Genomic DNA, 17,584 nt, shown 5'->3' on the forward strand with positions numbered 1-17,584 from the left:
TGATTAGAATTGTAAGATTTAATAAGCAAAAAACAACAAGAATTCCATGTTTTGTAAGGTGAAATACACAAGTTTTCGGCTCGCTCGCTGCGCTCGCTCGCCAAAATTTATCAAAAAAAAGATAAGAACAAAACGTAATGATGACGCAGAAATATACAAATTTCGGCTGACTCGCGCATATATACTAATTTAGAGTATTTTTTCAAGTCCTTAGTTTGTTGGTATAAATCGTTATCTATAAGGCCGTCACCATATCTAGATTAGAATTTTAAGATTTAATAAGAAAAAATGACATGAATTCCATGTTTTGTAAGCTGAAATACAAAAATTTTCGGCTCGCTCGCTGTGCTCGCTCGCCTAAATTTATCAAAAAAAGAAGACGATAAGAACAAAACGTAATGATGACGCGGAAATAAACAAATTTCGACTTACTCGCGCATACTAATTTAGAGTATTTTTTTCAAGTCCTTAGTTTGTTGTATAAATCGTTATCTCTAAAGCCGTCACCATATCTTGATTAGAATTGTAAGATTTAATAAGCAAAAAAACAACAAGAATTCCATGTTTTGTAAGCTGAAATACACAAGTTTTCGGCTCGCTCGCCAAAATTTATCAAAAAAAAAGATAAGAACAAAACGTAATGATGACGCGGAAATATACAAATTTCGGCTGACTCGCGCATATATACTAATTTAGAGTATTTTTTCAAGTCCTTAGTTTGTTGGTATAAATCGTTATCTATAAGGCCGTCACTATATCTAGATTAGAATTGTAAGATTTAATAAGAAAAAAATGACATGAATTCCATGTTTTGTAAGCTGAAATACAAAAAATTTCGGCTCGCTCGCTGTGCTCGTTCGCCTAAATTTATCAAAAAAAGAAGAAGATAAGAACAAAACGTAATGATGACGCAGAAGTATACAAATTTCGGCTGACTCGCGCATACTAATTTAGAGTATTTCTTCAAGTCCTTAGTTTGTTGGTATAAATCGTTATCTATAAGGCCGTCACTATATCTAGATTAGAATTTTAAGATTTAATAAGAAAAAATGACATGAATTCCATGTTTTGTGAGCTGAAATACAAAAATTTTCGGCTCGCTCACTGCGCTCGCTCGCCAAAATGTATCAAAATTTATTTCATTTAAATCACCCTCAAAAGACCCCTCTTAGGTGCTTGAAAAAGCATATCATGCGGACCTTTTTTTAAAGTCCCTAATATACCGGGATCGGGTTGGGGTTGAACACTTTTTCAGAAATTAGGGGCGCAATTTTCGCGCTTGCCCCGGGCGCCGTTTTCCCTAGATACGCCACTGCCTCGAAAGGGAATCTGTTTATGCAGGGGACCTCCCTGGTTTATGTTGCCCACTGGTCTTTTGGGTAATATCTTTTCGGGGACTTATGGCGAAACTAGTCATCCCAGGTCTCCAAGGGGTAGCGGAAATGTCGGAAAAGGGTTGTATCATGTATCGTATAACTGATTGATAAGGGAACTATATCCTCAACTACGCAGCCAGGCCTCCATACCCTTTACCAATATGGACGTCGAATGGATTACAGGACGTGTGTGTACAACAGGTTTAGGCTGACGACGTGCCGGTCGCTGGATTGTGTACCAGTATTCTTTCGTTGTTGTTTTTTATCACATGGGGGACCATTCTACGCAAAACAAGAATAATGTCTCACGGGAGTGTTTACAACCTTAACTATGGTACCTTTCGGGAGGTAAATGACGTATCGGTACGCCATTCACCGATTTAGTATGTACGAAGCAATGGAGTCAGTTGAGGGCACAGCATATAATGAGGGGTTTCTTTTGGGGGGCTTGTTGGATGCGCTAAGATTGACAGTTTCTTTTGCAGCGCGAGACACGCTCCGGGCACCGGCATTGCCCATGCTGGGCGCCAAGCCTTTGATGCCCTCTCTTTTCTTCCTGCCATCGAAAAAAAAAATGAAACTGCCATAATAGAGCACAATTAGTCATGTATAATCATTATACCCCATGATTCCAGAGTGTGATAGTGACAATTGTAAGGGCAGTTGGGACGATGATGCCTGCAGTATAACAAATTATGCTGATACTTGCTGGTATTTGAATAGTTGTTCATTAAGAAGTGAGGTTAATATTATACTTTCAATATGATACTTCCATTCACAACGGCGTGCACGTGTCTACGAATACGCCTATACTGTTGCATGTACAGGTTAATAGTATACTTCTCATTAACCTTTATCTACTTTACCCCTACAGGCAAATGAGGAGAAAACGAATGTCGAAAGCAACGGCCAAGACCAGGCCGATGTTGCCTACCAGAAGTACAGCGAGCCCGAGGATGGCGGCGAGGAGGTGGCCCCCGAAGTCAGTGATTTCCAGGCACAAGCCGACGCCATTTTGAATCGTCTGAAGAGCGTGGTGACGTACGGAATTGAGGACAATCCTCCGTGGTACACAACGATTATCCTCTCTTTCCAGGTAAGACATAACTACAGAGCTATATAGCACTGATAGTAGTCCAACAGCAGCATATGTTACGCTTTTAATCCTCATGAACTCTATCACGTTACCATAGTGACAAATCAATGCAAATTGCTTATCGAGATTTCTTCTCTTCAAGTAGTGATTAAGGGTAGCTACTCATGATTACCAATATCCAAAAAGCAAGTTTATGTATGCGAGACTATGAGGGCTTTGAAGACCTATTGCTTCTTTATAGGACTTTCTGTCATTGATTCTCAAGTGAGGCTTCGAATGAGGTTAAAGATCGTATAGACCAACATCCTTTGCCTATGACTGACCTATGGATAACATTTGAAAATTGAGTGTGGAGCCTCAACCTTCGTGTAATCTTTGTTTTGTGGATGTTGCGGAGAGGCCTGGAGGACGGTGATAAAAGACTCCTAAAAACATATTGTTTTTTATACCCTTCTTCAGCATTTTCTGACGATGTTCAGTGGAGTACTAGCCATTCCACTCATTCTGTCGGAGAGTCTTTGCCTTCAGGAAGATCTGGTGACCCTGTCAAAGGTCATCGGGACCATCTTCTTTGTCTCGGGACTGGTCACTGTTCTGCAGTCAACGTTCGGCGTCAGGTAAAGAGCTTCCTCGCCTATTACAACGCGCATGTTAAAATTGACAGAATGTGCCCGGGTCATACAGGCGTTACACTGTCCCGAAATTGGGCGAAAACGGATACATGATGGACAAAATTGTCATTTTCGGCTCTGATCGTATAAACTTCCTGCCATTCGTGAGGGCATACCTTAAGTCATCGTATGACCGTCGATGGAATTTCTCGAGCTCCGGCAGCAACTTTGTAAGCGGTGACAAAATCTTCGGCAAGCCAAAAACAGCTAAAGTTTATTATACACTCAGCAAAAAGAGTAAGTTCCCCCCTAACATTTTTGGATATATCTCAAAAAATATTTTACGGATGTTCATAATTCGAACGGGAATGGATAGGGAATTTCATTACTCATAACATGAATGGCATATCATTGCCACCAGATATTATTATTGGTGTAAAAAATCGCATTTTATGTCAAAATGCATGGGAAAAAAAGTTGCACTTTAGGCCATTATAAGGAAGCATATTGTATACATTTCCTATGTAAGTTATCAAATGATCTTTTTAAATTGTGTAATTCTCAGGAATTTCTTCAGGTACAATGTGCTTCCCTATTAGACAGATGTTATGCATACTTTTTGAACAATAGGCCTTCTCAATATGAAAATATTGGTACAAGCCATGTGATTTGTACTTCCAATTTAGGTTGATCACATTAATGTGCCTGTTGGCATTTTGCATCATGCCCTCAAGTTGTAGATAAGTTTGCTGAAGGAAATGGCATCGAACGTATGGAGTGGCCTGCAAGATCCCCTGACTGTAATCCAGTAGAGAATCTTTGGGATATCAGCGAGCAAGAAGTTGAAAGATGACATTTCACTGCAAGAATTTCAGCGCATCTTGCAGAGAGCATGGGCCAACATTGAGCAGCGCCAAGTACAAACTTTAGTTAACAGTATGAGGAGGAGATGCGGCTGGTCATTGCGGGTGGTGGACATATCAATTATCAAATACTTCACTATATGCTCATGAAAAGAAAGAGATAGAGAAATATGCAATAACCCATGCTTAAATGTTCAGAATCATGAGTGATTGTTTGATTATTTGTGTAAAAGTCATTGCAAATCACTAAAGTGCAACTTTTGTTTCCATGCATTTTGACATAAAATGCATTTTTCACACCAATAATGATATCTGGTGGCAATGATTTGCCAGTCAGTCATGTTGTGAGTAATAAAATTCTTTATCCATTTCCGTTTGAATTATGAAAATCGGTTGAATACTTTTTGAGATATATCCACAAATGCTAGGGGGAACTTACTTTTTTTGCTGAGTGTATAATGAAGACTTACATCTTCGTGTAGCCTTCTAGTGTGGTCATTGTGTAACCTTCTGTAGGCAACGCATTTGTTTCGGCAGTTGATTTGCTTTTAACCAAGTTCAAGGTCAACTTCATGCAAAATTGAAAATTCCATCTTCCGTCAATTTCGAGACAGTGTGATGCCACCAAAATGGATACATTGATATAGAAGCGATGTGATAGCAAAATTATGTGTAACATAATGATATGTGAATGTGTGCGTGAGCGTAAGTTCGTTTTGAGCAAACTATTCAGGAGATGTGGTGTTGAAACATGTTGACTACAGTAATATGATATAACAATCAAGTATCAGAAAAGTTTACAGCGAGTTTTCAAAGACAATCATTGTGAAAGTTTGTATAGCCCCTCTCAGAACTCTTGAATTATGCCAATTCTTCTAATCCTGCAAAGTCAGATAATTCTGCGAATTGACAACTACACGACTAAAAAAAAAATGCTTGTTCGTTTTGCTGTATATGATGACACTCAATGGAATCCTAGATCCTAAATTTCAGATTGTCACTGAGGTACAAGGCATTTGGTAAGTTGACTAGGACTCAATGAAAATAAATACCACAAAGGTTTTGAGGGTCTTATGAGGTGTATTCGAATACATGATAGTAGCGACATAATTATCATAAAAATGTTCGTATATTGTGTCATGATGAGTATACACTATAAAAAGTATACACAATAAAATGTAAGTAGGCTTACTAAGTGTTAGTAGAACTAATTCTGTGGTGATCAATGGTTTCAAGGGAAACGGTGGTTAAAGGACAAGTCCACCTTCATATACATAAGGATTTAGAGAATGCAGCAATATTAGTAGAACACATCAGTGAAAGTTTGAGGAAAATTGGACAATCCGTTCAAAAGTTACGAATATTTTCAGTATCTGCGCAGTCACTGCTGGAAGAGAAGCCTACTACAGTGTATGATGTCATATGCGAACAACTATATAAGGAAAATAAAAAGAGAATTTCACAAAACTTCACTTTTGAATAACGTGCACATTTCTTCGACTTCCTACTGACGTATGTTGAGGGTAATATTATTCCCCCTGCCTTCTGAAAGAGAGAAGTCGAGTGTTCTTTTGTTATGCGAGAAAAATGGCGTGTTGAATTTTCTTTATTCTTTCTTTATAATGTTGTACTCATGTGACATCACAAGTTATAGTAGTCTTTTCATCCAGCCGTGAATGAGCAGAAACTTCAAAAATTCATAACTTTTTAACGGATTGTCCGATTTTGCTCACACTCTCACTGATGTGTTCTACTAATATTGCTGCATTCACTCAACCCACATGTCTATGAAGGTGAACTTGTCCTTTAACGTTATTTACTGTTTCGGGTTGCATTTTTCGATTTTCTTCCAAGATCATACTAATTTTTAATGTGAATGACCTATCTTAATGTTTCCGTAAAATGTGATTACTTAGCCACATGATATTAGCAAATTGTGTCGCACCTTTTCTTTCGTGGTTTTAAGTATATTTTTATTTTCGTTCGTTTTGATTTGCTCCATTTCTACGGTTTCTGTGTCCTCCTTTGAAATAAAACTTTGAATGATTTTGCCCGTCAAAAGGCTGCCAATCATTCAAGGGGGTACCTTTGCATTCCTCCTGCCGACGTTTTCCATCCTCCAGCTAAAGGGTGACTGCCCAACTCTTGAGGGTAAGGTGACTAGCTCCCCCTTTCTGGTTTATTGATCAGAGATTCCCGCATCATACCACAACATTTTATGCATTCTTCCTTCCATGAAACTACCATGATGGAATCTGTACTTTCATGAGTTCGTATCTATCACGACAACATGACATTAAGTAGAAATTTTATTGATAATAAAATTATATACCCATACTTTCGAACTCCCACCGTCTGTTTTCCATGCGATGTTGTTCCATAGTGCTGTTTCAAAACTTCATCTCGTCTCGCTGGCATAGGAAGCCAGAGTGTTGCTTGAATTCCTTTACACAGTCATATCAGCTATGCTTTATAGAATATCGTGAGTCCAGAGAGAAATGCTTTCAACTTTCCTAAATAGCTAACTGCAAACTCCGTATCTCTCGGTATTTCTGTCCTTTGTACCATTGAAGTCATTCTTTATCGTTTGCTGATGAAACAAAAACCCAGCTAAAGTGCTTCATAATAGTTTTTAAATATTTATGAGTTAGGGATAGAAACAACCAATGTTAAGTATATTGTTAAATACATAAAATATGAACAATACTTAAAATGTTGTATCTAGAATAAACTGTCTACAGTATGGTTTATTGAGAAAGATAGTGATATCTCCTTATACTTTGGGCTTTATTGCGAAATCTTTACGTGGTAGGCTGTTTTGTGATTATACAATATGTCGTATACATGCATCAAATGTGATAACTCGAGCATTTTTTTTTAAATCAGTGCTCCAAATGGTAAAACAGAACCTTCAAAGCTCTTATACATCGTGTAGGGTCATTTTGACGAAGAGGCAAAGGATTGATCATTGTACGCTCCATTTCGAAAACATGAATTATCAAGCCATGTCAATCATTACAGGTATTTATTGTTACCACTGCTGTTGGCATCGTTTATCACTAGTCACTAATCACGCGAAAATCAGTGTCCTTGTACTCGTAAAATGTGTTGTATTTTGAGGTCATTCAACATTGTCGTACTTGTATTTGTGCGTTCTTATTTCTGAAGCATTTACGTGTTTTAGATACAATATCTTTTGCGAATTTCCAAATGCGTAGTGAAGCAGAAAGTATAGAGACGGCCTGTGCGCTTACTTATTGTGCAAAGTTTCTCTTTTTCGTCAAAACGAAATGAAGGAACGATGAGTTATTTTGGTATCGCGTTTCCTTTCAAGTTTCAAAAATGACTGGCTGATCGTTGTATTGTACTGACCAGCACTGATGACACACAAGAAAATTTTATCAACATATTCCTTGTACAGTGTATACGTAATATAATCAGTGCAGGTTGCATTAAGGATGTGTTTTGATTAGATCTGCTTGGCCAAAAGTTCTCCAACTGTTCGAAGCGAAGATTGCCTGAACCTCCTCACAGAAATCTGGTTACGGACTATACTGCTAATAATTTACCATCCTGCATGCGCTGATCCATGCAGATGATCTTGCCCAAGTATTAGTGAAAATTGGAGAACCTATACGTTTTACGGGATTTTAATGAGAGCTCTTAAACGAAACAATTCTGTGCAGGTGGAGTAGAATCTCCATACGAATAAAAAAAAAGATTTACGAAAGAAGGATTAAAATTCCAGGCGGGCTGGTAATTAGGCCCTACTCCATTTCAGCCGGTCCATCATGATACAATTCAAACCACCGATTTAACGTATACGGAGGCCTACAGCATAACAGCCATCTCTCCCTCAACATCATTCCAATATATCGCAATGTCACACAAGGACTAGGCTGGCTGCTCTTGGGTGTCTGCAGCCTTAACCCTTATACGCGTCTTGTGAGCTTTGTAGGGGGCATTTCGAACGTCGCGGATTCCAATCCGCTGACAGGTTTGTGAATTATGTTTCACAGGGTACATACTTTCTCCTGTGTGAAAAGATGTCGTCTCCCACGTTTTTTAAACCACTATTGGGCGCTTGTGCTAAAAAAGACGATAAAACAAAAGAAGATGAAATAAATCAATTTAACTCTTCCGAATTCAAAGCATCAGCATACATGCTCATGATCTATTCATCGAAATATGCTTGATTTGACCCAGAATAGGGAAGTGTAAACATAACCTGAGATTTACGTTTGACCTTTAACCATGCACTTGCAAGCGTGTTTACACTTTGTGAACATTAGGTGTTGAGGACTGCTCAAGGAGTTATAGGCCTACACCAGCGACATCCAGCACATGCATCTTCGCTTGCATGCAGTGCTGCCATTAACAATTCCTGCATTTAATGGGCGCTGATATCGCCACTTTGCATCAAATCTAGACAAACTCAAGCCGTGATTTTCTTTATAAAGGGGTGGAGCTGACTCAACAAACAAGAGGAACATAAAACTTAGTCTATTTAGTAACATCGTAATTTTCCATCATTTCATGTGATTAGGTCAGAGCCATATAACCCTGTAGCACACACTACAAGTTCTATTCCCAGGTTCAAACCAGACGTTTATTCTTCCCCTCCGAGACCCCAGGAAAATAAATCAAATGTCATGCATGTCTGCTGTTAGTAACACGAAACATTTTGTAGCGACAGTGTCGTTAAGTTGTCAGAGAAAGAGAGAAATATGCAATTTTTATTGTGCTTGAATGGTAAATGGCTACAGTTAAAGAGAGAAAACAGAAAGAAACCTTGATATGAATTATTATACTAAAAAATATGATTCTTTTTTTTTGGTCACGTGACCGAACGTAATAACTGGTTTACACCTACGCCCTATAGCCATGATTGAACTTGAATGCGGAGGTGTTGGAACCAACTCGTACGCCCCCCCCCCCCCCTTATCCTCTACGAGTCTTGCACAACACTTATGTCTTTGTAACACTTATATATAACATGCCAATTCGAACTCAGTAACCTTTCGCACCTGTGATTCCCGTGGAATGGAGGAAGGAAACCTCTTGACCCTGTGTTACTAGGGGATCGGTGCACAAATGATAACGATAATGGGAACTTGACCGGTCTCGGTAACACCAGAGGGGGTCTCTTTTCTCGTGGTCGATACTCTTGAGATCCCACGGTACGCCGCCCGGATATGCCGCCCAAGATCCATGACCTTTATACGAACTTCTCTCGTATTACATTTTCTTGGTATGTAATCATTAAGACTCAGTGTAAGTGTTTTGTATTACCGTGTGCTGTATCATAGGTTGCCCATAGTGCAAGGTGGCACCTTTACCTTCCTCCTACCGACGTTCGCCATTTTGGGCATCCGGGGTGACTGCCCTACTCTGGAGGGTAAGGAATGAAATAAAAAAGTCAAGATTGTCAGTGTGCGTCAGTGTACAGATACCGTCGATTTGTAGCTGCAGTAATGCGGCACCTCCAACGAGTTATTAAGAATTACGAAAAATCCTTACTAGGAGGTAGCATAAAAAAAACATACATATATATATATACTGTTTATATATATATATATACTGTTTATATATATATATATATATATATATATATATATATATACATGGCTCGACACTAACTTTTTTGTTTGGTGGCCCGATGGGGCCACCAAAATCCTAAATTTCAAATTTTTGGTGGCCCGAGAGAAAAATTTGGTGTCCCGAAAAAAATAAACAATAAAAGACTTTAAAAGTCCTTTTTTTAATGAGTCAAATATTTAAGATTTATAATAGTAAGAATTAGAAGTTGGACATATCTACTCATAAATAAACTTCAACAAACTTGCAACACTCACTCTCAGGCATTCATTCAGTCCTTTTCATCCATCCTTTGAACAAATTTAACTGCTAATTTCCGGCGCAAAAAGTTACGAATTTATTGACATACTTTTCAAAATATTTTGGTGGCCCGAGGCGGGCCACCAAATTTGCCCTTTTTTGAAATTTGGTGGCCCGACTTTCATTTTTGATGGCCCCGGGCCACCGGGCCACCGTTAGTGTCGAGCCCTGATATATATATATATATATATATATATATATATATATATATATATATATATATATATAATATATATACAAGGAAATTCTAAAAATATCTTTTGTTACTGTTGCTGTTGTTTACAAACAGTAACGAGTACTATAAAGATCACTTTTGCACGATCCTACCATTTGGAGTGTATCATCTGCCGTGCATGCAACAAAGGCTACATGTAATTTTGCTTTTCAAGGGAATTGTTTCGCGATTGACGTGCAAAATGTCAGAATTCTAATAATGATTGACTAATTTATAACCACTTCTTGATACTATTCTCTTCCACCACTTCCTGATATGCCCTTCTGTTGGTATAAATACTGCATGCACAAGCATGCAGTCCACTTTTTTCTTTGCCGGTGAATCATCCACAAGCATAATTTGTGTATCATCCCTACACAGTCTTCTGGTCTTCATCAAAGTAAATCACCCAATCGTCATAATCATGCACCTGCATTACATTGCACTAAGCACAGCAAACTATATTTGCTCAATCGTCATAATCAAATAATTGCATTATTTCGTACTAAACACATCAAACTAAATCGCTCTATCGTCATAATCATGTAACTGCATTACGTTGTACTAAACACAGCAAATTAAATCGCTCAATCGTCATATCATGTTACTGCATTACGTTGTTACTAAACACAGCAAATTTAAATACTCTATCATCATAATCATAATAACCACATTTATATACATTGTACTAAATATCAAAGACAAATTTTGCAACTCACTTGATGCATAATCACTAACTCTTCTGGTTTTCCAAATAGAAGGCCACATCTCGCTTTACTACCCACCTTTGGCGGGTGCTGTTCGTTATTCCGAAGGTTCGTTAATCCGAAAATGAAAATGGGTTCGTTTATCCGAACATTTGTGGCGTTATTCCGAAGGTTCGTTATTCCGAAGGTTCGTTAATCCGAAGGTTCGTTAATCCGAAAATGAAATAGGGTTCGTTATTCCGAAGGTTCGTTGATCCGACAATGAAATAGGGTCCGTAACGAACCTTCAAAATAACGAGTTTTGTTTCATTTTCGGATTAACGAATCTTCGGAATAACAAACCTTATCACATTTTCGGATCAACGAACCGTCGGAATAACGAATCTTCGGAATAACGAACCTTCGGACTAAAGAACCTTCGGAATAACGAACCTTCGGAATAACGAACTGTAACCCTTTTGGCAACCTTGCTCTTTCAGTCGCTTTCAAACCTTTATCTTTAAATAGTTATTTTCTTCCTATTAGCCGGTGTCCGTACAGAAAAAGAAAGAGAGAAAGTCTCCGAATATTGATGCAAACGTGATATTCCTTTGCGGCACATCGCTGCTGTATCAAACGGATAGACCCTTCGTGAAGAAGGACAATCCTCATTCAATTTCATTTATTCATTTATTCATTATTCATTTATTCAATCTCATTTTAGCTAATTTCATGTGCTTCTACAAATACATTATCACCCTCCCCCCTCTCTCTATACTCTACAGCCTAAACAATCTTCAGTATTCAATGGTAACATGTGTCTCTTTCACTGTTGATAATTATGCAATCAGTTTAAGATTTTGATCAGTGGCCATCAAAATTAACCAGACAATAATAATATATATATATATATATATTTTTTTTTTTTTTGGGGGGGGGGGTATTGGGATTGATAAATTGGACGTCACTTACAAAGATTAAAAACTTACTGATAATCATCATGTTGTTGCAAGTCTGTGCTTCATGAGAGCCGTCATAGACCAACATTCACTGAACACACATTGTCATTTCATCGAATTCAAATCCACTATTTGGTATGTTTACGAACAGTTTTGTTCACCAGCATATATAAATAAATTGAATAAATTGAAATAGTGATGATAAGCTCTAATATAGGAACATCAAAGAAACACGAGTAGTTCTAGGCGTATTTTGTCACCTGCTTATTGGATTTAATATTAAAGATGCTACGTCAGCAACAATTAATGATCACATTGACCATCATGCCATTGCAACTAATAAGCTTTCAGGGGCCTCTTGCATTAAACTTTCTACCCGAGAAAAATTCTGGTAAGAATTGAAAACTGAGGTTAGCATGATACCGCCATTAGACTTTGACGCAGGAAAAACTCTGTTAAAAAAAGAACAAACTTTAGTTTTCTCTGGTAAAAAGTTTTATGCAACAGGCCCCAGGTGTTGTGTTCAATGAAGAGAAAGTGAAATTCTATCTAGAAACAAACATTGCCACTTTTTCATGCACTGAATAATAGAAAGTGGATTTCCACAATCATCGTACTACATGGGCACGTTTTTCTTTCTTTCTTTCTTTTTTCATCTCCATGAAAAGTCATCCGTTTGTAAACATAGACGATGTTCCGTAGCAAAATATTCGATGACAGACATTGATACTGAATATCCTCTTGTCAATCAGAATTCAAGGCAATTGAATCACTTTCCAATTCCGCCAACAAAGTCGGACGAGGGATGAAATTCTGACCTCATTTCCGAGTTGCGTAGGATTGTTGGTAAGCTCTTGACAGGTTATGACATTGCCCCTGACATTGGTGGATAGGTCTCCATTTCCCTTAGTTTACCGTGGTCTTATCAGCGGTCATGGAATTTCGATCAAAGTTTTTGGCGTGCAGTTTGTGGAAATCCTGCTGGTTTATGCGGGATAAAGTCGGGATAAACTCGTTCGTGTAGGCACGACCTTGGTACTCATTGTTTATAGGCTGAAGGAAATTAAGGGGAAAATAACCGCAAAAACGAAAGTTCTTTGACTGAAATATTCATATGATGTATCGGAACAAGGTAACAAGAGCAAATTAGCTGAAAATGTCCCCCGTAAGTAACGGCAAAGTCGAGTAAGCTGACTTTTATAGCTATCTCGAACTTTATCGTGATGCCATGATGGTTTAACCTCTGACCTGTTGCGGAATATCATGACTTTTGGAATAGTGTTGGTCTAATAATTTCGTCTTACAACTGACTTACTTCTATAGCGCATTTGATTTCAATGCTTTTTTCAACAAGTATTTAATTCTCTGCTGGATCGATTTTTCTTTAATCAGTTTATCAGATATGCCTTTCCTCTCGGTCAGGAAGACATTGATTCATTGCATCCACGTTTTTGTTTTTTCCTTACACCCTTCAACATGTATAGGCAACGCCACCATAACGGAAATCCGAACAGAGTTCCGGTCTCGGATACAGGAGGTAGGTAAACCTGTCAAACGCCGCGAATTATTAGCACCGAACGATGGTGGATAGTATACTGTATAGGCTGTGAAAGACATTTTAGGCAGGTAGTTTGATTGTGTCGTGTTACTCGGGTTACAGGACAAAATTGGAATACTATACCCGTATTTGTTTTTTTTATTATTATGTAAGGAGGAACTGTTATTGCAAGATATCGATGTTTTGATGTGACATGGTCAGGGATATGTGATACTTCTCAAAATGTGTGTTTATTGAGTAGGATGCTTCGGATATTGTTCACTCTTCATCAATAACCTGAGTCAGGGTGTGGCGAAACCTAGCAGCCCGAAAAAAAGAAGAAGCATTAAGAGAGTTCCATGTTTTTTTTTTTAGGCAAATTTAAATGCTTAAACAAAACATAAAAAGGAAGAAAAACAGCAAAACAAGCAACAACAACAACAACAACAATTTAAGAATGCAGGTTTTACTTATTCTACTGTAAAACAAAAACACACAAGAACAACATGTATAATTTTTATGTAGAATGGAGGAGTATTGTACCTCTATATACCTATACGGTTCACTACACCATAGCAGCATTGATAATCGCTGACCCATAGGTCCTACGCTACATATGAGGTATAGATACATCGATGACAACACGTTGTGCATCTCTGTGTCGTCTAAAAGTTCCTCTAAAATTGATGTCAACAGAATTCACACACAGTGTTGATTAGTAACCCATTCCTCCTTTCAGTCAGTGGCCATACTTGATCTTCTCGACTCTTACGAACCTGCATTCGAGGACTTCGGTAGAATTTCGGAGAATTTCAATATTGATTATTCCACTTCATTTTTCTTACCATGCCACTAGTTAAGATTTCGATAGCTTCGATCATACATCAGGTGACAATGAATTCCGGAAATATCAAAATCCGGAAAATCATAAATTTTGTGGTTTCGCAGCACCAGATATGATGACTGCGTAAAAATACAAGAGCGTATGTCTGTATCGTATGCGACACGGTAGTATTGCGCTGTCAGCACTTACTGTTTGTTTGAACGACTGAAGGTGTGGGCGTATCAAGTCCGCGTGAGTTTCCGCTGTTCCTAGATAAACAGAGTATAATAATGAATTTTATCATAACGAATTTATTCGATACATATAGACATAACGTTTTAAGTTCCTTAACTTGTCTTCCTAATGACGTAAACTTATGATGCGCTTCAAGTTCATCGTTTATGATTATTAATTTTGATATTTATATATTTACGTGAACCGACGATGCGAGAGTACTATATACTTGTGAACAAGCACAATATTATCCAGGTTATCCTTCGCGTTAACTTATCCGCTTGTATGTGCTGATGATTCTGAAACGAATATCGGATTTACGAACATCAATGCGTGTGTAATGATTTATCCGCCTCCCATCGACGCCCACGAACCTCCATTAACCGAGGGGCGGTCATTTCCTTTGAAAGTTGACCCAATCAAAGCTAAAATGAACGTTAACTGTAGTAAAATCAGGAGACACTGATTTACGTCTGAATTCGATACGTGAATTTGTAAAGATCTTTTCCAGCCATTGTATATAAACTACGCTCACGTATTTTGATACGAGACGTATAGGAAGGGTTCTTCCTGCAAACGGATGTGATTGTGTATTTCACTTTTGATAAGCTTGTATTTTTCAACATTCTAAATGTGTGTATCAAACTAGAAAAATGTTCTACGTAGAAGGTTGTTTTTTTGGTGTGGGTTTTGGGGGGGTTTTTTTTGGTTTTTTTTTTTCATTGTTAACATGTATAAATGTCAAGAGGAAAGCAGTGAATAAAGAAATCAAAATTGATCTCCAAAATTTTAAAGGGTGTGTACAGTTCTGGTCGAGGTGAAGATTTAGCTTTTAACGTATTGTGAGATATTCAGAAACCACTCTATGAGATGTCAAAGAGCATGCAATTCTAAGGGGTATCAAAAGTTTATTCGATGAAAATCGGTTTTGAAATGGCTGAGATATCCAAAAACAAGGTGAAACAAAGAGATACTAATAAAGTTGGGGCATGTCGCCTTGTATTATTAGCACTTTTTTTTTTTGGATATCTCAGCCATTTGAAAACCAATTTTCATCAAATAAACGTTGAATCCATCTTAAAATTACATGCTCTTTCATATTTCATAAGAGGCTTTTCATTATCTCACTTAGGAATGTTCAAAACATGAATCCCTACCTCAACCAGTACTGTACAGTCCCTTTAATGGTCATGAATAGTGCATCACATCCAGTGATATGGTCTGATAAAGGTGACATAATGATTCAAACATCTGTGTTCATGATTTTATGAAGTCAAAATACGATATGAACGTACAGTGAACAATGATATAGATGGCCTATAATGTTTCTACCGGAGAAAACAAGAAATTTGACGTCAGCGTAGCCGGGATTTGAAATAAAGAACAAGCGAGAAATTATATGGGTTGGACTGTACTGAGAACGGATGAAAATGTCTGCAAAGGTGTATCATCATTCTCGTATAGCATGGAATAACATCATAGAGAAAGTAATTATACTGTCGTCCATGCAATAATGATGAATGATAAATCCGTCTCAACGGCTGTAAATAGCTAATGAAAGTGAAACAAAGTTTGACCCACGTCATAAACTTGGCGGCGTAACACACCTTCCAGAAATATCGTGTGGTTCGATTTTGTTTTCAAGATGGTACTCATCTCATTACAAATTTACAAGTTATTGCACTTATGAACGCATCCAGTGCTTAACATAGTACGTTTTTGTTTCAGTTATGTTTTTGTTTGTTTGATTGTTCGGTTTTTTTTGTGGAGGTATTGTTTTTTGTTAATCGTTAGCATATTATGTTCATCAGAATGCGTGTGTTATACGTAATCTAGGGGGGGGGGATGACTAGGTAATAGAGTCGGATTATTGTAGTTTAAGGATTTTTCTCGAATATCTACAACTACAATCTACTGTCATAAATTCATATTCCGTGGCTGCCGATAAGAGTAAGAATCCAAAATGCAATGAATTCCAAAAGCACCGCGTTCCTCATAAGTGTCATGATAGCGTGCCACATTATAACTTCACTGAATTCCATTGTACTATATTATGATGGAGGGAAATGTGGTAACGTGGGGGCACTGTGGAAAGGGCTCCTGATTTTCAATCGGAGGACCCGAGTTCGAGTCCAGTCCACAGTGCTTGCGTCCTTGGACAAGATGTTTTCACCCATACACCATTCCTATATCGCCCCAAGTATGAATGTTCGTGAGTACCTGACAATGATAGGGTAATAACAATGACAGGCTCCTCCATTAGAACCGAGTAGAACAGTGTCAACGCTAAAGAGGCTACCCTGGACTAAGAAGACCATGATCTATTATTATTTTCATATTGAGATTATTGGAAAAAGAGAGAAGAATATATGAGCGATTTTTGTTTGTTTTGTTTTTGTGTTGTGAAACGTCGTGAACTCTAAGAACGCTTGACACCAGGCAACATTGTAGTGACACGACATTTGTTCCTGCGACAGTTGCTCCGGTCTTATTTTTCAAGGACTTGGGTTAGGGTTAGGGTTAGAGTTAGGGTTAGGGTTAGGGTTAGGGTTGTGATGGAGTTTTACGTTTTGTTTGATGTGAGGATTAAGATTAGGGTTAGCCTATAGTAAGGGTTATATTGTGGGTTGAATTTATGTTTGCATAAGGGTGCAGATATTTCATGGGAGCAATTATTGTCGCACGAACAATATGTTATGAAACCAGCCAAAAGCCAACAAGTCAACATCGCATCGTGTTCTTAGTACCATTGTTGACAGGTTTTATTTACTTCTTCTGACCGCCAAATTGTCAACATCAATTGATAACGAGAGTGTCAGTGTTGAGCTTTGATATATTAGGCCCCTAAATTATCATATAATTATATGATCATATCTGTGTTGTTTTTTTTAACTGTATATATACATGTATATCACGGCTACTTTCGGTGATTGTTTTATTCCAGATCCAAGGTGCCGTCATTGTCGCGTCCATCGTCCAAGTCGTCATCGGTTTCACAGGAATCATGGGACTGCTGCTCCGGTATATCGGTCCTCTGGCGATTGCACCAACTATCGGTCTGATCGGACTGTCACTCTTCAAATCGGCGGCGGCACAAGCGCAAGTACACTGGGGCATCGCCTGGATGTGAGTCAAATACATCCGTACGTTTGGCGGGAGAATCCGTGTGTGTGTGTGTGTGTGTGTGTGTGTGTGTGTGTGTGCAAGTGTGTGTTTGAGACCGAGCGTTTGTGAGTGCGGTAATGTGAGGTGACGAGAAGAGTGTAACGAAACCAACATAATTCTTC

The 17,584-nt window shown here is 38.1% G+C and overlaps 1 protein-coding gene across 1 annotated transcript in view; it reads left to right on the forward strand.

Moving 5' to 3' along the window:
• Nucleotides 1–17,584, forward strand: part of LOC139732473 (solute carrier family 23 member 1-like) — a gene marked incomplete at its 3' end in the record, with an annotated part of 46,926 nt that overhangs the window by 20,995 nt on the left and 8,347 nt on the right. The window contains exons 2-6 of the mRNA XM_071643336.1: nt 2,251–2,472; nt 2,932–3,089; nt 9,256–9,344; nt 13,188–13,240; nt 17,242–17,423. Of these exons, the coding sequence (XP_071499437.1) occupies nt 2,251–2,472; nt 2,932–3,089; nt 9,256–9,344; nt 13,188–13,240; nt 17,242–17,423 (704 nt within the window). The remainder of the gene's footprint in view (nt 1–2,250; nt 2,473–2,931; nt 3,090–9,255; nt 9,345–13,187; nt 13,241–17,241; nt 17,424–17,584) is intronic.

Source organism: Diadema antillarum, unplaced genomic scaffold (assembly GCF_040938485.1).
Source record: "Diadema antillarum isolate AM-2024a unplaced genomic scaffold, OU_Dant_1.0 seq00000423_RagTag, whole genome shotgun sequence".
NCBI lineage: Eukaryota > Metazoa > Echinodermata > Echinoidea > Diadematoida > Diadematidae > Diadema > Diadema antillarum.